The sequence below is a fragment of the Aulonocara stuartgranti genome, assembly GCF_965226115.1.
Source record: "Aulonocara stuartgranti genome assembly, chromosome: 4".
Lineage (NCBI taxonomy): Eukaryota > Metazoa > Chordata > Actinopteri > Cichliformes > Cichlidae > Aulonocara > Aulonocara stuartgranti.
In genome coordinates this window covers 17,946,266-17,973,608 of record NC_138942.1, presented here as the reverse complement: position 1 = coordinate 17,973,608, position 27,343 = coordinate 17,946,266, and the positions used below count along the sequence as shown (strand labels likewise).

Sequence of the window (27,343 nt, the reverse complement as noted above, 5' to 3'; positions counted from 1 at the left end):
TTGAGCTATCGTGTTTACAGACAGGACAACACACATTAAACCTTCTTGGTGGAAGCAATACATGAGAAGGGGACGGCTTTAACAGCCAAGTAACAAAAAAATGCTATTTTTATTAATATTTGAAAGAAGCTCCATAGTTCATGAAAACATTTGTTTCGGTGCATGTCATTTAACAATCACATTCTATGAGGAGTAAGAGATATACAGAGAGAAACAAAATAAAAACAAAACATTACAAGCCACTGACTTCTCATTAACTCTCAGTACAGACGTTTTTACTTAATAATTCAAACAAAAGAAAAAAAAAAAGCAGCCCTAATCCCATAACTTTCCCACCCACCCTCTGTAAAACCTTAACCGAGGAGAAAAACAAACAAAAACAACAACAACAACAACAAAAAAAACCCTTGGAGGGTGACAGGCTAGAATCCCACAGTGCTAAAGAGTGAGACGCTCATTGGTTTTTAGGAATACACAGCATGGTGATGTAGCGCTAGGCCAATCTGAATCAGAGGGTGGGGGGAGGAAGCTGGAGATGGAGGTCTCCAACCCCTCTCTGCCCTCTTTATCAAAGAAAAAAACAAAACAACTCAAACAAATAAAAACACATTGGATCCCCAAAACCCCTGCAATAGATCAGCCACCTACAGCAAGTAGGCCATAAAATCCCCACCTTCACCCCTCCCACCCCCACCCCAAACACTTGTGCATAGTTTCATGATCCTTTTACAACCAGCTCACGTTTTACAAACATCCTCCAAGCTGTGAAAAATGCTCCACAAAAAGAAAGAAAACAAAATTCATCTATTATTAATATTAATACCCGCTGTGGGAGAATGAGAGCGAGAGAGAGACACAGAGAGAGAGAGAGAGAGAGAGAAAGAGATTAATGCACAATGTTTCCTGAATCAGTCAGGACGGGACCTCATTAAGAAAACACAATAAAGATTCAAACATACAGCATTTTGCATGTTATTCACCATCTTTTTTTTTCTTAAACAAACTCAGACCATTTTTGTTTTTGTTTTTTCCATGTAAAGCAATTTTAATATATAGATTTATATATAAAGCACTCCATTTTTATTTTAAAGTCCATTATTTGGTTATTATGTAACTGCTACGGATTTAGAAACAAAAGGTATTCTCTCTTCTTCTGAAATCCATAACTTTCAGTGCTTAGAATTGTTTCTTTTAAGTCATCCTTTGTTTTTTTTTGTTTTGTTTTTTTCTTTAAACTCATAAAAATGTACATTAAAATGGCGTGGAGTTGGTACTCTGGAACCCTGGCCTTCCTGAGACAAGATCCACTTTTTCGTGTGTGTGCAAGATAGTGAGCAATTATGTCTTTTTTTGTCTTCTTTTCTGTTTTTTTTATATAAAAGGAAAAAAATATATATAATCAACATAAAACAAACAGGCTTCAGATAGTCCATGAACAACATTAACACAGAATAAAGAAGGTTAAACATAACAAGACAACACTGTTCAATCCCAGAGTTCTGAAAGTAGCACAATAAAATCTTCATTCTGTGAAGTGTTGCACTTTTTCTTAAAAATGGAAGCATTTGTCCTTTTTTTTAAAATCTTTTTTTAATTTTTTTTTTAGTTTCCCCACATGGTTTCATTCCTTTGTTTTGCTGATTTGTTTCTGAACTCCAGAATAAAAACTGTAAACTGTCAGTGGCCTTGCAGAAGAACAGATGAGTGAACTAAGAGAAAACCGAACGAAAGCTAACAAACCCCGAAAAATAAAATAAAAATAAAAAGGTAGGCACCTCTGAATGAGCCCTAGAAGCCAAGGCTCTGTCTGATGTCATGTCCTTCACCCTCCGTTGCTCAGATTTGGGAGAGCTGAAGTCCTTCTACCCCAATCTATGGCCACAGGTCTGCAAAATACTTTTTTTTTGCTGCATTTTTTTTTATACATATGATTTTTTTTTTGATTTTTTTTAAAGTTTATAGTCTGAAAAATGGTGCAATACTCAATTATGATCCATACTTTCTTGGATTATTCCACAATGAAAGCCACTAAGGTAGATAAACATTACATTTTCTTTTTAAAGACACTTATTTTTAGTCCTTGAGTAAACATTTACACATGAACTGTCCCCCAGATACCTCTTCCCCCCTCCCCTCAGTACTTGTATCATGTTGTTCATATAGCTGGATGAGGGGTGAGGCTGACACTCAGTGCAACGCTAGAGGCTAGTAACAATTAACATCAGAATATAGTATTTGACAAGCAAAAAGAAAACAACAACAACAAAAATGATACTGAACTGAAGAGAAACGTGAGGCAGAGATCCCTCCGCTGTAATCACGAGCTCTCACGCATCGTTTCACCTCGCAGACATTCATTCACAACGTACAGTACAAGCGGCCTTGTGCAAACACTCAAATACGACTGATGTAAATTTGCCTTTAAAAAAAAAAAAAATCTTTTTAAAACCGATCTTTGTTTTTTTTTTCACTCTGAACTGATGCTTAAAAATAAAATAAAATAAAACTCCAAAGTGAATGAATGAGACAAGAAAAAGAAAAACACTACAAAAAAAAAAGTGTTCACATTACATTATGGCGCTTCTTTTGATTCAAGTATTTGTTTTCATTATTTTGTATTACTCTGATATGTTTATGATCTTGTCTTCTGGGAAACATTGATGTTGGATACAGAGGGTAAGGAGCTGATGCCAGGGCAGAGGGCGGGGAGGTAAGGGTAAGGGTGTGGGTGGGTGGGGCGTTAGGCTTAAGTGGAAAACAGAAATCTAGCCATAGACACACATACACCCACAAATGTACGCTTGGTTGTATCCTGTGTATGAGCTAGCATGTGCATATTCAACCCAGACCTTTGTTTTTAGAGATTTGCTAATTCAGCTCTTTTTGACCCCAGATCCTCGACTGATCCACGACTGAGAAGTAGATTTTACTCGAGCTCCAGTTGCCTTTGAGTCCGTGTGACTTAAAATAACAATAATAAATCGTAAAAAAATCAGAGGGGGGAGGGGAGGATGTGATTTCCAACACTAGACCGGTAGATAAGAGTGCAGACGAAGGCGTGGGAGAGGGTGGGGCTTCTCAGTGCTGGTGAAATCCCAGGGCACGTCTGAGACTCTGTCCTGGTCACCCATCCCTCCCACTCGGTTCAACTTCCCCCTCCTCCCGTTGATTCAAGTCCAGTGTGGAGCAAAATGCAGGTTTTTCAGGAACAATCGCACAAAAACAGACAGCACAGGCAATAGTGATTGTTTCGTTGAATGATGCGAGTCTAAAGTGACTCTGGAAGAGGGTCAAAAACCACCCCGCAAAGAGTTTTAAGACTTGGTACCGAACTTGAGGTGCGTCTCTTGTTTCTGCTGATACGTCAGATCCCCGCTTGGACCCCCAAAGTCAAATGTGCAGACATGACCTGTTTTCTATATATTCATATATATGCGTGTATACTGGCTGGCACAACCTTCAGGTTTGGAGGTCCAGAGTGAACCTCCAGGATACAGCTTCTCCCAGGCGTGGCTCGGAGAAACGAGCCCAGAGAGGGTGAGAAGGCGGCAGCTTGCAGAGAAACAGAAATCAGGCGTCTCGGCCTCAGAGTGCACAGCTGAAACAGACTGTGGTTTTTTTTGTAGTTTCTAGTTTTTGCAAAAACCTTGATGATAAAGGAAAAAAGAGAAAGAAAGATAATGTTTTTGGTTTTTAAAGAGATGTACCCGATGTGACCCATAAACAGTGCACAGACACATACAGGGACGCTCCCTCCTCCTCCTCCTCCTACTGGTGAGTGACCAGCTCCACTCATCTGGCCTTAAGCCTCCCACAGCTCCCACAGCCCTGCAGCGATAACATACACTCATTGTTGCTAAGGATAAATCAGGATGTGGCCAAAAGTGGAAGTAGACGTTTAGAAATCTGTTGGCACAAAAACTCAACTTGGTGCCTCCAGCAGGTCATTTAGTGTCATCTAACAGCTCTGTCCACTACACGCCCCGCCCCCACCCTTTATTTTTTTCTATTCTGAAGAGAGGCTCCATCAGTGTCCCCTACATTTGAATCCAGGTGAGGTTTCAAGAGAAGCTGCCCGGTAATAAAGGTTGAAAGGGTTAAGTGGAAAATTGGCGGATGAAGGGGATGGCTGTGAGCGAACACCTCCTTGTCTTTGCATAGAAATGGAAGGCTGTCATCAAGTTGAGGTGGTTCTAAGTGATAACTGGGTGCTCCCAGAGTTAAAGCACCAGCGTGAGCGAGGCCCATCAACACTAAAAACGATGGGTGTGTTACGACACAGCGCAGTGGACGCTCGGTCACCCCAGGATGGACAGAAGAAGTTGGCTTGTCATCCTGGAGAACCTTAAACTACACCCCCCTCCTTTTCATCCTGATTTGACTCCTCAATTCTGAACCCCCTCCCTCCCTCCCTCAGTGATTCACGCGGCTGAGGCGTACCTCTAAACTACACGCTGGTTCTGCCTTGGAGGCAGCGGCGGTGGGAGGGACAGGAAAGAAGATGAACACTGCATAAAGACCATGAAATCATCAAATATAACAATCGTTCATGATAACAGCAACAATATCAGCAAACTTCTCACAACAAAACAAAATTAAAATGCACACCAGCAACTCCAATAAAAAAAAAAAAAGAAAAAAAAGAAGAAGGGGAAAATACAATAAAACAAAACATCAGTCGACTCCGTCTCCGGATAAAGTGATCCTTGCAGGAGAGAGACGGGAGGAGAGAGTGGAAGTGGAGGTTGCTGACAGACTCTGGTGTAGCAGTAGTAGTAGTGAGTAGTAGATTCAATACAAGGTGGCGGGCCAGTTCTGAAGGAGCTGCTCTTGGGAGGAAAAGGAGAAGGAAGAGGAGGGAAGCTAGTCTGTAAGGGTCCGCAGGGAGGCAGCGAGCGAGCGTGGGAGATGGAGGGAGGGGGCGAGGGCTGCTGCAGCACTGCACTCTGCAGCAGGCAGGCACTCAGTGGCCACACTATCACACAGGTTGGCAGGACCTCCAACAACAAAAACAATCCAAAAGCGGGGGTGGGGGCGATCCTCCCTGCTGAACCCAGTAGAACATGAACACGTCGAGTGTTTCCAGACACCAAGGATAAAGATTTCAAAAGCTGCAATGTAACAGTGATATCTACTTTGATAGCAGAGGGGTGGAGTTCTCTGAGGTCTTTTCCTGCCACCACCCATCATCGCTTGACTTAGTTCTTCTTTGTGTTTCCCTTCACTTTGCTACTGTTTGACATCCTTTCTGGTCCCGCTGACTCGAGGGAAGAAGGACTCCAAAAAATAAAATAAAATAAAATAAAATTGGGGAAAAAATAAAAATAAATTCACATCCACGTCAAGTTCAAAAATAAGTATACAGAGAAGCCACTAAGCAGATTGCTTTTTTTGTCTTTTCAATTTTTATTTGCCAGTGTTGCTTCTCCTTTCTTCTGTTCGTTGGCATTGAGGGTATGAGGAGTAGCCGTGCTCTTGCTATGTGCTGTGATAAGACCACCAACTCACACAAATCGTTGATTCAGACATTTCTTGAAATGCAAATGTGGGTAAAATGGAGGGAAGGGGAGTCATCTGGTCTTCTTGTTTTGGTTTGACGCCATCACCCCGTCATGCACGCACGCACGCACGCACACACACACAGACACGCACACATGCACACACACCTGCCTGTCCTTCTCCCCAAAAATCAGTCACAAGCATAATCGTGGAGAGTCGGGTGGTGTGTGCGTCCTTGTGTTTAGACAGAAGGCCAGCGTGCTACTCTCCTGACACCCTGCTGGGGGAGACAAAGGGAAGCTGTAGTGGCAGGGTTTTTTTTGTTTGTTTGTTTTTTGTTTTGCAATGAGGAGATGAGGGCCGGTACAGGCGGGTGGATGGGTGGGTGGTGAAGTTGGCGGGCAGACCGATAAAGTGTTTGCAGTTCATTCGTTACAGTCTCCTCTATTAATCCCGCAAGTAGGGGTGCTTGGACGGTGAGAGTCTGTGGCTATAATATTGCACGTCGCTTGAAATGGTTGCTTTGCAGGCGGAGTGGGCGCACACGGTAGAGGGGGCGAGGCAGAGGCAGGGAACGACTTAAGTTTTTTTTTCTCCTCCTCCACAGCATCAGTGACTGGGTCTGAGAGACTGAGACCAAACTGCGAGGTGTCTCCCCGCAAGTGAGTTGAGGTGCATCGAAGTGTTTCATCTTTACAGTTCCATAGTAATAGCAGTGGTTCATCGTTGTCGCCCATCTTAACTGTACATGCGACGACCCCACCCACCCCGTCCCTCGACACCACCACATAAGATTGACAGACACATTTTGAATAATATCATTTCTTAGCTTTGTTTGCAATGGTTCAAGAAGAGAAATTAAAAATAAAACTACAAAAATAAATGGCTTGAACAAGGCGAACAGAGTTGCATCATTCCCTTTGAGCGCTGTGAGGGGAACTCAATCTGCTTTTAAACAAACAAAACTAAACAAAACAATGCACTGAAGTCGCGAGCTGTGGTTGCTTAAGCGGTTGTTAAGCCGCAGCAGCATGTACTCTCCACTCAGGTTTCACTGGCTCAGAAATAAGGGTGTGCAGGTGTCCGTATGCTTCTTCACCAAGTACAGAGTGAGTGAGGATAGCAGGGCAGGAAATAGTTTAAGGCTAATTATTAGTGCTGAGAGAAACAAATGTGGAGTCTGGACCAGCTGAAAGTTCAACAACCACTCTGATTGAAGGGTTTTTTAAACTTTGGGAATGACGCCTTTTTGTTTTCCATGGATCTCTGAGGTGCAGTATGATTGCCTCAAATAGGCAGTGAGGGATTAGTTTAAAGATGGCAGCTCGTCACTGTGTCAGTTTGACTAAAAGTACGTCTCGCACGGCAAAGTTCTCAAAAGTTCATTTCTGAAAAAATAAAATAAAATAAAGTTCTCGTTCCTGTGAAGAAAAAGCTGAACACTGTGATCAAAATATCCGTTATTGGGATTCACAACAGAACTGCAACTAAAAATGTCAGTAAAAACCCAGGAGGAGACGAGGCTGACGAGGGCGAGCAGCAAGGTGTTTCCTCGTCCTCCTCCGTCTCTCCTTTCCACCTTTACATCCACGCTGATTATCTCCACATTGATTTGCAAGGTTTTTGCTCCTGTTTGTGTTTGTTTTTGTAAGCCTAGACTCTTCTATCCTACATGGACTCCCCGCTCAGCAGGTCCCCAGGCAGCAGTGTATTGATTGGGGTGGGGCTCCCCATGACCCGTCCCTCCTCTCCACTCGGGGGTCCCCACAGGCTGGAATACTGCTGAACACCACCCCACAGCAGCTCTCCACCTGTTTTTGTTCCGCCTGCTCCCAGGCCGCCGCTGCTACTGTTGCTGCCGGCGCCGTTGTTGTTGTTGTTCCAGTGGGGCGAGTGCCCGATGGGGTGAGACGCTTCAGACCCGGTCCCGCCCATCCTTGTCTGATTGGTGCCTGGAGTGGCCTGCCAGCTGGTTGTTCCTCCGAGTGACTGGCCCTGTGCAAAGAAGCGGTTCACTTCCTCTTCCCCGGCGAACTCGGCCAGGATGGTGGTGTTCCCGAGCACGCACCTGCGTGGAGATTGAAGCACAAAGACAAATGATTCATGGTTAAATGCCCTAAAATTAACTGAGTGAAACACTTTGAACCAATGCGCTGATGCACGTACATGTGCAGGGACTTTTGCGCCTTGGCAGCTTCGTCCTTGGAGCTGTAGCGCACTACAGCATTTCCCTGTGTCAGGTTGAGGTGGAATGTGATGAGGGGGCCGTGTTGCATGCACAGTGTTCGCAGAGTCGAACCATCAATCTGAAAAGAAAAAACAGCTGCCAATGGTGAGCCAGCTCATTTAATTTTAGCTACAAAGGGGCGTATTTTCAAAAACTGTGGAGAAGCAAGCCTCTTACCTGCGGAGTGAGGTTCCTCAGCACGAGCCAGCTACTTGTTCTGGTGGAGCTGTCTGTACTCCATGTGGTACCTGCTGTGCACGAGAAAGAGACAGCAGTGAAAGGAAGAAGTCTGTTGGCATGTGGTTCATACTTCCCAAGCTTATGTGAAACCAGAATCAAGTCAGTTAAGCTCAATGGGTGGTGTCAACTTCACCCACGAAAAAGAAAAGCTGACCAGAGTCAGTTGATTTCAACGTTCAACCACAACAAGATCTTCTCGAGGCGTTATTCCTGCCTGTGCTCTACCTGTACAGCAGCCCTGCGGTCGTAGGCCACATCAAAATGCCTCCTCCTATGAGAGTATACTGACAACCACGCTCACACATAGTACTTTAAATACACTAACCTCTGCACGGCTCACAGAATGTGAACTTTTCCTCTTTGCTATACGGTTTCATTTCTAATTATTCCACTGTTTTCATTTTTTAAATGTCCAGTATTTTCACATGAATGCTGTTTTCTTCCAAATCACCCATGGAAACAATTCCTATTAGAAGTGCATTGTCTTCCAAAAGTTTGAAGCTCTGTTGGTTTGTTATTTTAACAGTTATATCTGTCTTTTGGATTAATGACATGACAAAATTCACGTGAAGCATTTGAAGAGGAACATGACAAACATTAGAGACACAATAACCTCTTTGTAACACTACCTGTGGTGTAAGAGCTGCTCCAGCCTTGTCCCAGACCCAGAGAGCTGCCCCCCCAGGTGGAGGAAGGCTTTGTGTTGGTGAGGCCAGGCGGGGGGCGGGAAGGGGCTGTGGTGCTGCTCCGAGGGCCCTGTGGGACCTTCCACAGCTCGTGGGACAGAGAGGCCTGGCTGTGAGAAATGGGGCCTGGAGACCAAGTGGATTTCATCTCTGACAGTTTACCTACAAGAAAAAGAAGATGGCAAAGGTTGGTCTGCAGAATCATTCGTCCGAAAGACAACCGCTCCCGCAGGAAGGAGTCCTGCAGGATGAAATCGCTGAAAAGTTCTGAGAAACTGTCCAAAGGTGAATATGAATAAGCAAGTAAAGACTGCATTACAAAGTACAGCCTTCGCTGGATTTTACTCCAAAATAATCTCATCTTGTGTCATGGTACAAATCTATCTTCTGTTTCTGTGAAGCACACACTTTACATATAAACCAAAAATAACTGAACTTGGTGGCCTTCGTGCACATTTGTGTGTGGCGCAGGAGGCACAAAACCCCACAGTGTGTTAGCGTATGCATGAGATGTGTTTGAGAGACACACAAAAGGAAAATTACTTCTTTCAAACAGACCAGTTAAGAGTCGCTATAAAAACGGGAAACACGACAAGCTGTACTCTCCATGCCGCACACAGAGGAGGAAGGAGATACACTAACATCGCAGGGAGGGGATTATGCACTGCATGATACACAAAACTGACAGGGATACAGCTCAAATGAAGGTCACGTTTAATCAGGGGCAGTGACTCGTATGGAAAAGAAGACACGTCTCTCCAGTGAATGGCTGAAGCTCTGGGTGTTAAAGTAACAGGAAGGAGAGGAAAATGCTGACTTGCAGTGAAATTAGCCACTGCAGTGTGGCGAGGGGGTGGGTGGGTGGTTGTGGATAAACCATGTACCTGCATCCTCCATCTCCGGGGACGAAAGACTGAACGAGCTAGTGTAGCCACTGACTGGCCAATCAGTGGAGGGAGGCAGAGCCTCGTTCTGAGATGAGGTGGGAGAGGAGCCTAAGCCGACGCCAGCAACACAAACAAATAGATACAAAACAAATAAGGAAAACGCAGCAGAGAGAAAATGGCATAAAGAAAAACACACAACAAATGATGACAGTAAGGTTCTTTAAGAAGAGAAGAATATAGAATATGACAATGATTACAGCAGCAGTTAAAAAAGTAGGAAAATGAAGAACGAAAGAAAAAGAAGCAGGCTCTCAGGTGGCAGAAATACACCGGATCACGGCTGATTCATACACCTTTCTTTTTTAAAATCATCTCCAATTCATCTCTTTACTTATTTGACTTTAAACATCAGAACCAAAACACTCAAACTGAGCATCTTGATTTGGAGGCGACGTGGTCCGGCCTTCACTCACTTCTCCTGTTCTCACCTCCGCTCCTGTCCCGGAGCAGGTAGCGGTTGACATCTTGGATATTTGTGTTGATGGTGGGTCCGCTGGGGACGCTGCCGGGGGTCATGTTGGGGTCAGTTTCAGGGTCGATATTCTGGAGGCCCTTCCACGGTACACCAGGACAAAACTCTGAAAGTAAAAGGAACACGTGCGCATGATTTTCTTACTTACGGGACACCAAAGAAACTTATAACAGGCATGTTTCACAGGTAAAGGTTTTTCTATTATGCTCATTTTCTGCACATGAATTCAAATGCCTGTCCTGAAGATATGACAAAGCAGTTTTTGGCAGACAACATAACAAACTTAAAGCTGACAAACTGAGAACATGAGCGCTGCTCACCTGGTGGCCAGTTGATATTGGTCCCATTGGCCATTTTGTCACTGCTGCCTTTGCTTTGTCCCCAGCTGTCTGGAGGCACCAGAGGGCTGGAAGGAGACTCTGAGCTGGATATCAGGCTGTAGGGGCTGTAAGATTCATCCAGCTGAGTGGGCTTTCCAGGAGGGCCCAGGTTGGCACCTAAGAAAAGCACAATGAGACAATGAGACATCTAAAACCCAAATACATTAACAGTTTTTAAATAACTGGCAGAAACTGCTGAAACAGTATTTTCAACACGCTCAAATACAAAGGGATTTTCAAGCTGGCGTTGGGTCTCGTAAACATATTGTTTGAATATATCATGCTGGATATACAACTTCCAGTCCACATTTCAGATCTGCATTTTACACATTGAACACTCGTCTCCAGTGTCAAAAGGCTATTAGGTGAAATAATCATGACAGTGAGCCCCGTTTTCTTTCTCACCGTGCTTGCCCAGGTTGGGCTCCAATGGAGAAGAGTTTCCAGAGAGGCTTTCGATTGAGTTTGGGTGTGTCCACTGTGACAGGCGCGATTGGGGTTGGGGGGGTTCCTTCATTGACAGACTTCCCACCTCCATGCAGTTTACATTCAGTCCAGCTGAGGACATTAAGGAGATGTTACTTCACAATCCTGCAAGGACTACTTTTCCACATTCAAAGAGCAATGCTAATACTACTCACAGAGAGAGTAGGGGCTGTAGGTGTTAGGAGATGACTGCGGCTCTTTGGTCTGCAGGTCCGGGAGGCCTGGAGCCTGGGGATGACCTGGAAATGAATCCAGGGAGGATTTGGCTCCACCAGGATGCAGGCCTGAGTGGGAAGGGGGCGGTTGCTGTTGCTGCTGCTTCATCAGCAGGGCCTGGGCCAGCTGACGCTGGTGCTGTTGGATCTGCTGCTGCATGTTATTGATTGTACGTGCAACCTAGGGAAAAAAATAAACATGATGGATATTCAATGCGCAGGTTTTACAGATCCAGTAGGAGAATTAAAAAGTGAACCTACTTGCTGCTCTTGTTGTCGAATGGGGCCAGAAACATTGCGCTGCGCCTGCAACATCTGCTGCTGAATTTGTAAACGCTGGTACGCCTGTGCAGGCATAAACAGGATTAAAAGTTTCTCAATGCCACGTACAATAAATGTAGATTAAACAATATGACCACATGTCCTTTTTAGTTACGTATGAGGTTAAAGATGAATTTAAAATGCTCAGATGTATCCAACAAAACTGAAAGCAGATAAAACTAAATGAGACTCACCAGTTGCAGCTGGTAAAGTTGATTTAGAAGGGTCATATGTTGAGGGTTTATTGGTGAGGTTAAAAGTGCAGGATTCAGACCAATGTTTTTTGCTGCAAACTGTAAGAGCTGTGCTTGAACCTGTGGAAGAAAAAGATAAGTAGGCAACGACTTAACAAAATGAAGATGCAAATCTGAGAATCTGCCTTATGTATAGTCTGCACCTTTCTCGTGTTAGACTCTGAGACATTTGAATTGAAATAATAAATGTAAGAATCTCACATGGCTGCTTTTAAAGGTTATGGTACAAGTCTGAAGTATTCACCACTGTATACATACAAACTCGTTCTCTCCTAATATTTAGACAGGAAGTGTTAAATAAGTTCATATGTTTGTGTGTATGAGTGTACCTGAGGGGAGAGAAACTGAGGCACTTGAGCACGTAGACTAGGCTGAGAGGAGCTGAGAGGCGGCACTGGTGGCTGAGGAGGCGGCTGCGGCATGGCCCGGACTTGTGCTGCTCCACCACCGCCAAACATTCCACTCTGCACCTGCCGAAAAGAGGACATGTCGATCATTTTCTTTAGCATTTACTCTACTGAAGTGACCTTGTTTTAATGGAGACTATTTACATTTGTGGCTTTTAAGCATCATAAGACCAGCTCAGGTATGATGTACTACAACGTGCAGAAATCCCAGGAAACATTTAGACACTCTGCTGTCATCAGCAGGGAATTTAATACTGCACATGCAGAGCGTATTTAAATATGGATTAACAATGGAGTGACTCACCTTATCCATGAAGGGCAGGCGGGGATCTGCTGAGGGGTCTTTGGAAAGAAGCGGAGGCCGAGGGCAGCTCATGGGCTTGTTGATGAGCCCGTTGTTGTAGTCGTGGCCAGCTATCCCCATCCCACGCTTGTCAAGCTCCGTCTTCTTTTCCAGCAGGGCACTCATGGCCTGATCCAGGTTCATGTTGTTGCTCTTCAAAGCCTCCTCTGCTGGATCCCTCTGAAAACAGAAAAGAGATTAATCCCAAAATGTTCGGATCAAAATTATGCTGTTATAAGCATTTCATGATTAGCTTTATTATTATTAATTACTAGTCTTTTAATAAGAAGTTTATAAAATGGCTATTGAATGTTTTTTTTTTATATATATATTTATATTTGAAGAAAAGACTAAGCACTCACAGGGAAGCCCATGTCAGTCAGCTGCTTGATGAGACGATTCATGATCCAGACCTCATCCTGCTTCCCTGGGATCTTCCCCTGTAGGAGATGTGATCAAAAATGACAATGTCAGTGCAATTAACTGATTTCTTATGATGTCAAATAAAAGCATAAGGAAGTGTTCTTTATCCAAGCATTTGTGCTGCACACCTTTGGTGGGGGCTTTTTATTTGCATTGCTCCAAGAGTTACAGGAAGAGTTGCTCTCCTGGGAGGCAGTGCTATTCCACATGTCTACCTCCTCTGCATCCCACTGACCACCTGACAGGCTCAGGTCTTCACTTCCACCTCCCCATCCATCTTGCATAGGTTTGGGAGCTGGAAACAACCACACAAAAACACATAACAATAAATAATAAGGGCAAAACAGGTACCTTATGTGGCATATTTTTGATGTTTGTCATTATTTAAAATAACATGCTCAAAGTACTACAATATCTCACATATCAACAGGATGGATACTGAAACCCAGTATTGGAACAATGACTGGGCCAAAGTATTAATAAAAAAAAAAAAAACCTTGATTAAAGCAGAGTTCTGTTCTGTTTTTAATACCCATTATCTCTCTTTTAGAGCCTCTGAGTGTGAGTGCAGCTGTCTCTTACAACCATGGCTGCACTGTGCATCAAATACACAGACTTGCTGGAAAGTGTGGTTTCATTTCTGAAGAGTAAATGCTCACAACACTCAAAGCCACACATGCAACAAGTTTTTCTTTTTTTTTCTTTTTAAATATAAATATGCCAAGACGGAAACATGAGCAATATGTCAAAACATTTAGCAAAAGAGTAATTTGCCTTAGTTAAATTAACATAGTTGAATCACTAAAAGTAACCATTAGTCAGCTGAACGAGGCATTTTGGTGGTTAAAAAAAAATGTTAACATTAAGAACATGAATGTAAGTTATCTGTTACCATGAGCACAAAGCTACTATTAATTCCATTGTTATTGTCTTTATAAATAACAAGAAGTTAATTATTAAAATAAGCAGTATGAATAAGAGCAACAGGTAAATTCTATTCTATTATCTACTATTCCCTGGTCCAAGTTAATCTCAACTATATGGGTAGGATGTTTGAACCACGCTTGACAACCTGGCTCAAAAGCACTGGGGATGGTTGGGTAATATGCATGAGTCTCTTAAGCTAGTAATGTTTATAATGCACAATTAAAAACTTGTTTGTACGATGTTTTACATCTAGTAAATGTGAAGGTTTTATGTTTCACATAGAGACTACGTCAAAAACATAATATAGCCACTAGGGGTCAGTGTAGATTTATGTGCAAAACCCAAGTACTCCTGCTTCCCTTGTGCCATATTGATGTCCTTGACTTGACTCACCGGGAGAGAATTTTTAAACTTCTGTTTTTAAGCAGTATAGCAACACATACAGTATGATTGTATCCCAAAGCTATCCACACTTGGACGAGACTGAGCCATTTACCAGGTTTACAAGATGCAGGTGTCATTGTCGGGTTGCCCCTGCCATAGCTCTCCGGATTGCTTTCCCCCCAGCCCCCACAGTTCCCGCTGGGTTTGCCCCAGGCAGACGTCCCATTATCCACGCTAACCGGGGAAGATGCAGGTTCCCCCCAGGAGCTCTCCGATTTTGTGTGGGAGCTGGATATCTCTCCCCAACCTGGAGGACACACAAACACAATCAGTACTACTCAGAAACCAATCAGATCATGCGGCGTTTTTTTCAATATTGTGACCACACAGTGTCAAACTAAACTACAAAGATTTTGTTGTTACGATACGCCATTTGTTCATTACACTGACTTCTGTTTGCAAAATTGTGTGTTTAAATGACAGTTAAGAGACCAAATCATTATTTCTTGCCCTTCATACAGAGCAACAATAAAGGCTCTTTGTGCCATACAGCACGGCCTGGTTTACTTTGCTAGCTAAGTTTAAATGTGCATGGTAGATGCCCAAGACACAGAAAATGGGATGGAAATCTAACAGTGATGTATGATTGTGTCTTGACCATATTCAATGTCTATATATACATAGAAAAACCAAACATTTTAGTATTTGATCCCTAATAACCTGAGGCTTAAATATAACTGAGTCCGGTTAACACCACTACTGATTTAGCCTTCTGCTTTGAAGTGTGAAATGCCAGCCATGCAGAGAGGCAGAAACCTGGGTTTGGCTTAGCAGGAAGGTTGATGGAGGGAGGAGATGCCCATTTAAGATTTGGCATGGTCCCGTCCCTTTTGGCAAGAAAGACAGAGTGCTGTCTCTAGGCCTGCAGCAGCGCCAAGCTCAGTTTAGCTCTCTCCCCAAGGAAAGGTCAAGTCCCAAAGGCTGCTTCAAAATTATAGTTAACATTCAACCCTCTTGTGTCACTGGGTAAGAGGTGCACTGATCTAAACAAGATATAATCTCATCTGAAGAGTTTGTTTCTATCCATCGTAAGTCACTAAAACTCTATATTAAACAGCCAGTGAACAGCCTGCTGTCAGGATTGATCCAAAGGGTTCAACATGAAGAGTCAAATGAGGGCCAGCAGGAGGCTTCTGCCCAGTGCATAGTGTCTTGCTCCTCCTCCTCCTGTTCCTCACTTCAACTACTGACAGATGGTGGCTCCTATAGAATTACACACTTCCTATCCACCTCAAACAGTTTGTGGTGAATCAATATTTTCACGAGGCCCTTTGTAAACAGCATTCTTGTGTTTCCTCTGCCATGTGAGGTTGCCAGGGTTGCCCCCATAGTCGAGCCGAGAGTTGTGAAGTGTGAGGGCGTCACTGAGGGACAGGCCTGGCCCTACCCACCTGATTTAGATAGTTGATTAGAGGCAAATCCAAAGAGAGTAAACTAGGTTAAGATATTACCTTTAAGTGGATCAACAGCTTGGAGCTTAGCAGCGGACAAAGCCAACCACCAAACAAGCTTTTTAGCACCTTTTGCTTTGAACAGTGAACAAGGATGAAGAAACTAGGAAACCCAGGCAGGCATTATAGTTTACCATTAACTAGATTAAACTCATTGAAATCAAAATTTGAATGCTGACTGTGTATATTAACTATACATTGTTAGCATTCATAAACAGGGAAATCTGAGCAAGTCATGTTACAGTCTGCATAATATATAGTTTATATCACCTTACCTTGAGCCATCAGGGGACCTCTGCTGTGAGATGCTCCAGGCTGGTGTTGCACAGTAGGATCCAAAGGCCCGCTGGTGGGGCCTGAGTTCTGGCTGTTTTGGCTGTGGCTCTGTAGGGGTGCAGGTGGCCCGTGGTAAGGGTGATTGAGAGGGTGGGGATGGTTGTTGTTGGTGCTGGGGGGATTATTGCCTCCAGTAGTAACTTTAGCTTGGGACGATCCTGAATTGTTCCTGTCCCACAGATTGACTGCCTTGTTGTAGGTACCGGGATCGCCCCAAGCAGAGGTCCCGTCATCGATCTCCATCTTGCGTCGGATGGAAGGAGGGGAAGGCTCTTCCCAGCCTGTAGGCTCAGTTGTTGAGGATTCCTGCTTATTTCCACCCCTACCTGGACCTTGTTTCACTGAGCCCGATCCCCCCCAGGACCCCATGCTCCCTCCTCCATTGTTACCACTAGGCCCATCTTGAGGCTTGCCCCCCCAGCCTTGAGAGGGACCACTGGGTCGCTGAGGAAGTGACTCTCCCCAGCCACCATTACCTCCAGGTCCTTGAGAAGACATTCCCCAGCCTCGTGGTTCTCCTTCCCAAGCAGTAGTGGGACTCTTTTTACTCTCTTCTGAGTCCCCCCACTCTGCTGTGTTATTGCTCACTCCACTGCTAGCCCAAGTGTGAGATGCTTTGGGCTGTTCTCCCCAGTTCTGGGATCCTGACTTGATGTGAGAATCTTCCCACCCACTTGGCTTCTCTCCCCAGGACTGACCACCATTTTTGGGTATACTGGTGCTTGGACCTCCTGGTGGAGGGTTTCCCCAACCACCAGGGCCACCTGGGGGCTTGATGTTGCTGGGTGGCTCTCCCCAACCAGAGCTTGGCTGGTTGGTAGCTGCTATGTTACCACCCCAACTAGAAGTGCCCTGAGAACCAGGCGCATCATTTTTGCTCCCAGAGTCAGTCATCTGGCTAGGGCCTGTGTTAGTGTTGGAGGGCCCCTGGGCATCGACTGGAGTGGTTGAGCCAGAGCCCCATGATCCAGTGCCTACATCACTCTTACGTTTGGTATCGTCCATGTCCCAGGAAGTGTGCTGGCGAACGGGAGTCTGTCCCCAGCCACTGTTGCACAGCACCCTGGGGTCCAGATCCTGGGCAGGCATCAAAGGAGCTGATTTTTCTCTGGATGACCGGTCTTTTTGCTGGGGATGGCCTTCCATGCTGTCACTGCTTCCTTCACTAGCCGCAGCTGTGCTTACAGCCCTGCTCCATGAGATGGACTGAGAGTCCTGTGCGGGAGAGCTGGGTGTATCCCATCCTCCCTGGGTCTCTTCAGGGTGTTCACCCCAGCCTCCAGAGTTCCCTGTTCCATCTCCTTCATGGCCCCAGCCAGGTGCCTCCTTAGATGAACTTGCCTTTGAGTTGCCACTGTTACCCCATACTGAATTACCATCTTCACCATTGACCTGTGAGCCTCCTGGCGGTGGCTGGGTCATGGAACCCAAGCCTACAGGTGCACTTCCCCAGCCAGGCAAACTGCGGATGGGGCTGGGGGGTTCCTGCTTATTAGTGTGATTTGGTCCATCAGTTTTAAGGTTCTGAGGTTCTGAACTGAAAGACACATTCGTGGACGGGGAGGGGTGTGGCTCTGCATCAGAGGCCATCATGGTAATCCAGGCATTGCCAATCCCCGAGGAGTTGCTGTTAGTGTTGGCTCCGGTACAGGTGCTGGTCTGGGCTGGTGGGGGGCCAGGTGGATTGCAGAGGTTGGGTGTAGAGTGAGGAGGTGAAATGGTGTTGGCTCCCCCTGAGCTGCCTCCCCCTGTGCCACTTCCGTCATGCCCCAACATGGGCCAGGCAGACGGGTTGGCATTAGGGTTTAGGTTCAAGTTAAAGTTGGTGCTGGAGGATGATGAAGGACCCCAGCTCCTAGTACTGCCTCCTCCTCCTGGGCTGTCACTCTTCGTTTCACTCCCCATTGAGGACTGAGGGGGGCAATGGGAAGATACAGCCCCAGGGCCCCAGCTGCGACTGGCTGCAACCTGGCCAGAGAGCATGCTGGTTCCAGTATGATTGGCAGGGCTGGGCCCACTGTTGGCTTTGCTGCTGAGGTGGTTGGCAGGGAAGTGGCCTGTTTGGCTATTTGCTCCCGTGGCCATACTCACTGTACTACAACTACTGCTAGTACTACTGCTTCTGCTGCTGCTGGTCAGGTGACCAGAGTCAGTGTCCAAAGGGCATCCTCCTGGAGGGACCTGGCTCTGGCTGAGTGTAATAGAAGGCCAAGCCTCTGTGTCCTTCTGGTCGATAATTAGTTGATCCCAGCCACTGAGATTGGTGGAAGATGCAGCACTCGTAGCACTTCTGTTGGCTGGCAGGTGCCCCCAGAGGGGATTATCATACTGGGCTCCCTGGCCACTCTGTGGGGGCAGTTCTGTGTGAAAGACACACACAAGGAAAATAGACACACACACAAAAAAATCATGAGCCATAAGCAGGAGCAACAGGATGACAGCAGAGAGACTAAGTTGCATACGTCATCACACCCACATTTGCTTAGTAAGATTGAAATACCATGGCAACATGCAATGTGTCTTCACCATGCTTTATAAATGAAAATACATACCACCCACATAAAAATAAATAAATAAAAGGAAAAATTACTAATATGATAACAGAGGGGGCTTTAATTAGTAAATGAATAAAAATTATGTACTTTATTTGTATACTACACATTTCTAAAGGAACAAACACTTTAAAATATGTCATTTATCAAAATAAGGTGCCGTGCATTCAGTACGTTTAAAGAATTTGTAGTAAAACATGATATTATATTTTTCTCTCGTCTTTCCCTCAAATGTTCAATTAGTTTAGTGCAATTCTTTAAAAAAATGGCAGTGATAACATTGCTTTTTTTAATTGAAAATGATTGAAAAGTTATGAGTATTTAAAGAAAGGAACAACAGAAAGATTGGAAACGTGGTACAAAGCTAGAATACTATCTTGGAACCTTTTAAGCTAATTGGTAACATGATTAGATAAAAAAGTTTCCAGAGAGGCTGATGGGAAGAAGTTCATACAGACTGCAAGAGGAAGTATTTTATATTTTATCATAAAAAAAACAAACAAACTGCTCTACGTATAATAATAATAATAATAATAATAATAATAATAATAATAATAATAATAACTATTATTATCATCATTGTGATTATTATTATGTATTGTAGGTCATAAAAAGATTCAGGCTCAGGAATACTTGTCAACATTATCACTGCATTCATGAATGCAAGTTAAAACTACGCTACCATTTAAAAAAAAAAAAAAAAACTGCCTCATTCTATGGGCCTCAGGTAATTTAAGATTGACTGAGGAGAAGTGGAACAATGTTCTGTGGTCTGACCAATCAAAATGAGCAATTTCTGGGAGAAATAATGGAAGTGGAATGCTCCAGACGGAAGAGGACAGGGACATTCCAGCTTGCAATCAACACACAATTCAAAAGCCAGGAACCGTGATGCAGAGGTGCTTTAGTGGACATGGCAAGTCTCCACCTGTGCACCATTAATCCTGACAGATATATGTGCACAGGCTTTAGAGCAACATATGCTGCTATCTAGGGAATGTCTTTTTTAGTGAATGACTGACCCATATCAGCAAATCAATAACAAACCAAATTCTGCATGTATTTCAAATGCACTGAAATGTATTTATTTTTGTAATACCTTCAGGTAAAAATAACATAGTCTTAATTTTTTGACAGATTTGCTCTTTATTTTACTGTGCATGTATACAGCTCAAGCATCAATAATAAAGTTTTCAGTTTCTAAGGTTATTTATAACAAACAAGGTTAAAAATAAATCAAATTAAAAACATTTGCATGTAAAATATTTTTGCTGAAATAATTTAACACACACTGCAAACAGAAGTCATAACAGATAGATACTGCACCTTTCCAACTAGTGACGCACAGATCTGATATGTGATATTCCTTTATTGTTGGGGCCTCTCTGTTTACTACAACAGTTGTCAGCACACAGAGCACAGGCTGAATTAATGCTGCGCTCATTTTACCTCTGAAGTTGAAGCTGGGAGTGATGCCACTGCTGTGGTAGCAGTAGTAAAAGCAAGAAATAGCAGGATTTATTTTGGTCTTTAGCAAGGTCGAACCATTCATCCATCGCCAGCAATAACACACAATACCTTGGTCGTTTTTCTGTGTACAGCTTGCTTAGCGAGTCACAAATACACAACATTTATAGCACAGATTCCCAGTTTTACTACTGTTGACGTGCACTGCCACCATCTTGGATTATGAAGTCGGGGTTGGCGGGGCTTCTCCAACTTTCTGAGTGGAAAAATCCTACAACTGGAAGGCAGCATAACACAATATGAGGGAGCTATCAATTCAGCTGCACTGGCTCCCCATTAACTCCAGAGTTAATTTTAAATAAAACATGCTTTTGGGCAAGTTTTTGTTTTTTAATGTTCATTTTGTTGTGACATTTATATTCAAAGGTGCTAAATAAACAAAAATGCTTCCCCATCAGCGTCTCTTGTGTTTGGTTTAACACCTGTTTTAAAGCCTTCGTTTCACTCATGGTAACACAAGTCAACTCAGTTATTTCAGATTTCCTGTTTCTTTTGAGCTCTACTCCAGCTGAGATACAAGTGTGTGACTCAACACATTCCTGTTGTGAGCAGGGCTATATTAGAAGCTAGCGTTATTGTAAAGGAAAACAGTAAACAGTAGTGATCCTCACACTTAACTTAAATAACCCTAGTGCAAATAATTATTATCTATTAAATTTTTTAATTCATTTCTGTGTCCCAAGTTATTTCACTAATAAATACCAATTTAGTACATATATATATATATTAAACTCCAGCATCTTAATTTACAAAGTTCATAAAGCAACAATTAGGCTAAATGATGTTATCTTACATTATTCTTTCCATCAGACTGTGGATTACAGCTCAAAGTTGTCACAGGGCCTGTACTCAGTATTGGCAGTTACCCAAAGCCATTGTAATGGTGTAGTATAGGAACTGGAAAAAGCTGGATTGGAGCATCCTTATACCAAAAAGTCAAAAAAGGAATTCCATACTTGGGAACCATGTTGCAGAATGCAATCAATGACAACATCTTTTACTTACGACCTCTACACCTCAGAAAACATCCATCTACCCATACAACTGCATGCAAAAATGCTTCATCTTATTTCTCCGAGAGCGAGTAGAATGGATCAAGCAATCCGGCTGCGATTTTCAGCACTGAAACAATAAACTCTACTCCAATCATCAACCTTGCGCCACCTCACTGGCTCATTTCTGCTACATCTCAAACTGAAGCCTCTGTTGTTTACATGCGCCCTCACATGCGTGCATAGTTTGTATGCAAATACGGCGACTGTCACAACAACAGGAGGGAAGTGATAGGATGCGTGCACCAAGATGTTTTCAAGCTTACATTAATGCTTGCAACTACAGACAAGGGAGAGAGGGTGCAGAAGAGAGCAAGGGGGAGAAAAAAAAAAAAAAGAAAGAAAGAAAAAGAGGGCAATGTATTTCTGACACACAGCGCCGTCGTTCTGTAGCGTCACTCGACTGAGAAGTGCAGGGCCGCCATTTTCTCAGTCCTGAACTAGAGCCAAAAAGGCTCTGATCTCCTGTCTGGATAACCAGTGCTCCTGCTTCAACAGCACACATGCTTTCCTCACAATAACACACACAGAACATCGTAACACGACACTGCATGCTCGACAGTGTACTGTCGCTTTAATATTTAAAAGTGCGCAAACGCAATCAGCCGAAACAACACAGGGATGGGAGGAAAAACAGAGAGCAAGAAGAAAGTAGAAGAGTGTGCAACACAGTAATGAAATACCTGTGGAGAGGTGCCTCCCGACCATCCTGTAAAGAGCTAGGTTGTGTGCAACGCAGCGACCATCCTTGTCTCAATATGTCTGCTCGGCTCGCCAAGCTTCTGAGGCTCATATCTGAAATGCTGCCAAGAAGTTGCACAGCTCTTGCACGGCATGAGACAACCCCCCCCCCCCCCCCATCCTCCTCCACCACCTCCCTTCCTTCCTCACCCCTCTTGCTCGGCCCCTCCCACTAACCCTGCTCTGACTGGGTCTTTCCTCTCCTATCTATTGCTTCTCTCCGGCTTTATTTATATCGCGCTCTATTCCTATCCTGATGGAGGATATTCTCCCTCTCTGGAAAAGCACCGAGACGCGGCCGACTCAGCGGGGAGGGGGAGGGGATGAGAGTGAGAGAAACAGAGGGGAGACTTTTATTATTCACTCTCAAGCCATGATGTAAAACAAAAAAGCAGGGCTCTTCTCTCCCGCCCATGCCCTCACATCTTTCAACCTTTCAAAACTGTCACTAAACATTTAGCTCCGTCTGCAATTAGTGCTGCCGCCCACGACGGAAAACCTCTTGAATAGCGGCAGCAGGCGAAAGAGAGCGAGAGAAGCCCTTCAGAGCTGGAATGGCAATTTTCCTCACACATGAACAGACACAGGATAAGAATGCACAGGATGACAAATGTCGATTTTTGTCAAAATTTATGGCTGCAAGTCGGAAATGCAGTAATCAAAAACAGAGCTGTCACTTTGGGGAGATGGTTTCTGGACACATGAAATAAGCAAGGTTGAAGGGATCTGCTAATTTGTGTGTGATTTAGTCTGGTTCAAAACATGGTGCTGGAGTGACGCGCACAGAGACAACAGAGGAAGATACCCATGAGATAGAAGGCAGAGAGGGAAGAGGATAGGAAGAGCAGGGAGCAGCAGCTCCCTAGATCAAGGCTGCTATTGTTTACAAATGATCCCAGCACCCACACAACAAGACAATAAGTCAATGTTTAGTGGAGAACAGAGTCCCTTTATGGCTGAAGTTCAGCCCCCTGTGCCTCTCGGCTGTGAGGTCCTAATGCACGGTGAGGTCATGGCCACTCGCTCGCTTTGTGTGCTAACTTACACAAAGTACAGATGGTGCATCCAAGTAGAGGAAAAAACAAACAGCTTCCTGACAACAACTCGGATGCTTCGTTGTATATCTATTACTTTATCGTGCAGCAAACTGTAAAAGCAAAAGCTACAGTTTAAAAGAAAGCTAAAGCATTCGGATATCCAGTGGTGGGATCACTAAAATTTGAAATGTTCAAGTATTTAGTTTGTGATCCTTTAGCTTGGAAAGCTAGGTGGTCTGTGTGACAATTCAGGTCAAAAGCTGGTGGAGGATTGTTTGCTTTAAAAATTCTCTTTCAAAAAGCGGTTAACACACTTTGGGTCATTTTGCTGAATGCTCATTTTTCTTGATTGTAAAATGATGCGGTCTGATCTGGTACTGGACTGCCTGTGTGCCTTCTGTTCTCTGTCCTTCACTTTAACATTTGTACAACACACCTGACTAGAGGCGAGGGAAGCTCGAGTTTCCTTGCTGAAGTGGCCTTCTTTGTGCAAACAATGCTTTAACGTTTCCCTTTTCACCTTCCCAAGAAATGTACGGCATGCACAATTTGCTCAACTATGCCTTCTATTTTCTGTAAAGTACTCCTATGAACTTGACGGATGTTTGGTAATAGAAATCTGAATACTTTCACGGCCAATGTATTCTCAGAGGGTGTACTTGTGGAGGAAATGGAGATGAGGGTAGAACAAGGGAGGGATCCAGAGGAACGAAAACATAAAAGAAAGAAGTCAGAAAATGAAGGACAAAGATGGATGTTGAGAGATAGGAGGAGGAAATAATCTAGGAGGGCTATGTGGGCCTCAGCTGTACTGATCCTGGCTTAATGAAGTCCCTGAGGGGCACAGAGACTGGATGGTACAGAGCTGACAATGCATGCTGCCAGCCAGATGAATGAACTCTCTGATAAACACACAAACGTGCACCTCCCAGGAATCTGCTACCTCTGCCTATGATGGTCTCAAACGCCACACTGCGTTTGATTTGATGCATTGTAATCAGTGCAAAACATTACAGCAGCGGCAGCAGGGGTTCGTTTTATCAAACTTATTGATAGAATGGGTTTGATGCAGAAACATTGCAAAAACAATTGTTCTGCGTCATGCTATACTATTTTGAAGTCTCAGTACTACAAAACAAGACAACTAAAAAAAAAAAAAATTGTCTTTCCTACTTTGATATTTCCTGTTCTACTTCTGCACAAAGCAACAAAAATAACACAAGAGGGACTCAAAAATTCGGCGAATTTGTGATGTAGAAACTGTTGGGAAGTTGAATTAACTAGTTTAATTTTTATTACAATGCAACCCACTTACTGACCTTAACTGGGGCAAGTTGTATCCAACATTTCATTGCTGATATTATGGAGCATCTTTGCTCTACAAATCCTTTTAGGCACTTTTCAGCTCAGCTCACATGAGCTGATTTGATGGGGGTTTTTTTTCCCCATGAGACAGAAAAATGTGTAAATGTGTTTGCAGTTTTGCACAAATTGTTAGAGGAATTGTAATGATTTTTTAAAAATTACATATCAGCTAGAGATGATGGTTAATCAAAAACGCTATTAATAGGGTTGGTAGCCACTAATGTGACACATTTTTGTTATAAGCATTACAATTCCAGTTGATAGCACGCAGAAAATGGCCCTTTTGCACACCCACACCACAACAAGATGCAAGACAAAGCTATTTAGTCACTGCATGCTGTGTTTGGGATATTCTGCAATAATGGCAAGTTTTAGTGTTACAGATTTAAGAGTTAGAGTTGAGGCAGGGTTAAACTGTATGGCAACAGTGACCCGGATATCCTGACAAGGCAAAGTGGAACAGGACACAATGCCAGCTGTCATCAACCACAGGCATAACCAGCAGATTTGTTGAAGGCAAATATAACACTCCTCAATAGATATTTGCAGCGCAGCAGTAGCAACAAAGCCAAAGTGGCACAGATAGCTTGCTAAATTCTCTGACAAACAAGGGTGAGATAAGGACAGGAGCTGTGCGTATATACATATGCAAAACCTGATTTAATGGATGCTTTCTTTGCAACTGCTTTGCCGATAATCTCAACATTATCTCAAGGGGAAAAGAATGGCAGAAGGACAATCTGTGCCTTTTAAAAAGTACACAGCAAAGACATCTGGCCATCATGTTTGGCTGTCAGTATCATCTTTCTCCTCCCTCTCTAAAGGATAAACCAGGTCAAGGTCTTTCTTCAACATGCCAGTCTTAAAATAGCTTGGTGTCATGCCTTCTCTACATGAAAGGGCCTCGGGATATGAATTGTTGCAAAGCAAAAAAAACAAAACAGCAACATCAGGGAGAGAGTGATAATAATGGGAAGACTCACAGTTACACATATAATATAGTATGTGGAGCCTGACTAATCACGGATACTTTACATTCTTTACTTACAGTATGTGTGAGCATGTGTTTTGGCGTGGCAGAGGTTGAGGAAAAGAACAACCAGCACACCAGACAAAGTCAGAAGAGCAGGGACACAGTGTAAGAAAGACAAGATAGAAGAAAATAAAATTTTTAAAAAAAATCAGCGAGAGCTGATGTTTAATCACATCACAAGATGTCCCAGTCCTCTTTGAGGGGATTCCCAAGGCTCTTTTACAGCATCATCAGCAGACTTAAAGAGCACATCAAGTCTAACAAGCATGTACTCACTCTCTCTCTGCTCCACCAGACAAGCCATTAGCACATTAGCTGCACTGTCCTTTCACTTGACAAAGACGGCTCATACCACAATGTTATGCCATTTTTGTCTTAATGCAGCTTATGGGCATAAAAAACCTGATCATGTTTTAAGGGCTTTTCCCACAGAGCATTACACAAATACAAAAAGGGGGTAGCTATAAATTTTAGCACTTTCAACCATGCAGTCATAACAGTTCACCTAAACAAGTCAAGTCAAAGGGAGGCCAGGATTTCCCTATGTAATATCCTCACATATCCCTGATAGAGACAGCCGTTTAATCCAGAGAATAGCTAATAATCTTTATGACATACAATCTTAACTCTTGCCCTGAGCCTGGACTATTAAACACACCAGCTGTTTACTGTTATGAGTCAAGTTGAGCAGGGACATTCAAGTTATGACTGTTTACGTTAACATACATTCGCATGTATACACAGTGGTGCACACAGAATTACCTTTACTGCTCGTCAAAAGGCCTCATGTGGGCAGGTAATGAAATACAGTGTAAAATGAGATGGAAACATGATAAAACTAGAAGAGCAAAAGGGAACTCAGTGAAACTCGACTGAAGTTAACTAAAGAGACATATGACGAATCACAAGGGGAGATGGCGCAGAGTCATGCTTGTGCAAAACTGTCCATTTGAGCTGCCTTTAGTGTTGTGAGGTCGTTCTGTCTGTCTGTCATAATGTAATCAGTCCGTTTAAAGACGCAGAGAGAGCAAAAGCAGAGCCGAACCAGCCTGCCAGAGAGGGGCGGGGAGAAACAGCAGCTTTTACCGTAAGCCATGAGTCACTTCAGCCCACAGAACTGGATGTCTGCCATGCTAGTTCTCTCCTTCTTTCTTTTATTCCTTCTCACTCGGTCTTTCTATCTATGCCAGGTCAGGCCCACTGAGGCAGCCACCTAGCTTGCTAGCTAGTGCAGTGTTGCTCCGCCTACAAAAGCAGGAAATACTGAAGGGATGGTCAGGAAAGCTCAAGAAAGAGTAGGAGGAAGATGATAATGGAGGAGGTGGTGGAGGTGGAGGCGGAGACAGAGACGTGGACAGGATAAACATCTTATCACCATGGAGATAAGGCTGCACTCAAACAGCAGACGACACATTTATGAGAAAGTTTGTGCTGCTCCTCAGGCATTGAAAAGTGTCCAGTGCCCCTAAAGTGTCACCAAAGAGCACCTTTTTAGGAAATAACCGTTCCCTGCCGCCACTTAAAAACACATAAGAACCTGATTTACTGCCAAACATAAAACCACAGGAAGGAGAGTACACAGACACACAAAGATAGCCAGCTGTGTTTACTTGCCATCCTTTACCCCAGTATTCCTACATCCACATCCCTAATTCCCAGACAGGCTGAATGAAAATAAACAATAGCCAGCGGCACCTGTGCATTTGCACAGCCTTGCAGGTACACTGCATGATTACCAGCACAGTGCCTTACAAAAACAGGAGTGGATACAGCCATTGCTTTTTAAGAATGCCAGAACTCTTTGGCACAGCTGAGATAAGTCAAACAGATATTAGTAGAGATCTTTGAAGAACCAACACTGTTGTTGTTGTGGCATGACATACTTTTTGACTAAGTAGCTGTAGCCAGCCAAAGTTATTATTGGAGTAGTGTTCTACATGTTGCAACTAAAACTGCAGACTTGACAGTGACTGATGGG

The 27,343-nt window shown here is 43.8% G+C and overlaps 1 protein-coding gene across 10 annotated transcripts in view; it reads right to left on the bottom strand.

Moving 5' to 3' along the window:
* Positions 1-90: 90 nt before the first annotated feature.
* tnrc6c1 (trinucleotide repeat containing adaptor 6C1) overlaps positions 91-27,343 on the bottom strand; it is a 46,562-nt gene continuing 19,309 nt past the window's right edge. For 2 of the 10 annotated variants that reach the window (XM_082530698.1, XM_082530706.1), the window contains 17 exons: positions 15,998-18,418; positions 14,324-14,518; positions 13,029-13,195; positions 12,840-12,917; positions 12,439-12,657; positions 12,057-12,197; positions 11,668-11,787; positions 11,414-11,497; positions 11,093-11,333; positions 10,857-11,009; positions 10,392-10,568; positions 10,013-10,177; positions 9,537-9,647; positions 8,596-8,814; positions 7,904-7,977; positions 7,666-7,805; positions 91-7,567 (listed from right to left, as the gene is read on the bottom strand). In XM_082530698.1, coding sequence (XP_082386824.1) covers positions 7,168-7,567; positions 7,666-7,805; positions 7,904-7,977; positions 8,596-8,814; positions 9,537-9,647; positions 10,013-10,177; positions 10,392-10,568; positions 10,857-11,009; positions 11,093-11,333; positions 11,414-11,497; positions 11,668-11,787; positions 12,057-12,197; positions 12,439-12,657; positions 12,840-12,917; positions 13,029-13,195; positions 14,324-14,518; positions 15,998-18,418 — 5,105 coding nt within the window. In that variant the 3' untranslated portion in view covers positions 91-7,167. Of the gene's footprint in view, positions 7,568-7,665; positions 7,806-7,903; positions 7,978-8,595; positions 8,815-9,536; positions 9,648-10,012; positions 10,178-10,391; positions 10,569-10,856; positions 11,010-11,092; positions 11,334-11,413; positions 11,498-11,667; positions 11,788-12,056; positions 12,198-12,438; positions 12,658-12,839; positions 12,918-13,028; positions 13,196-14,323; positions 14,519-15,997; positions 18,419-21,872; positions 22,036-27,343 lie in introns of those variants that run through there. The other 8 variants (XM_082530707.1, XM_082530699.1, XM_082530700.1 and 5 more) reach the window with 8 other exon arrangements.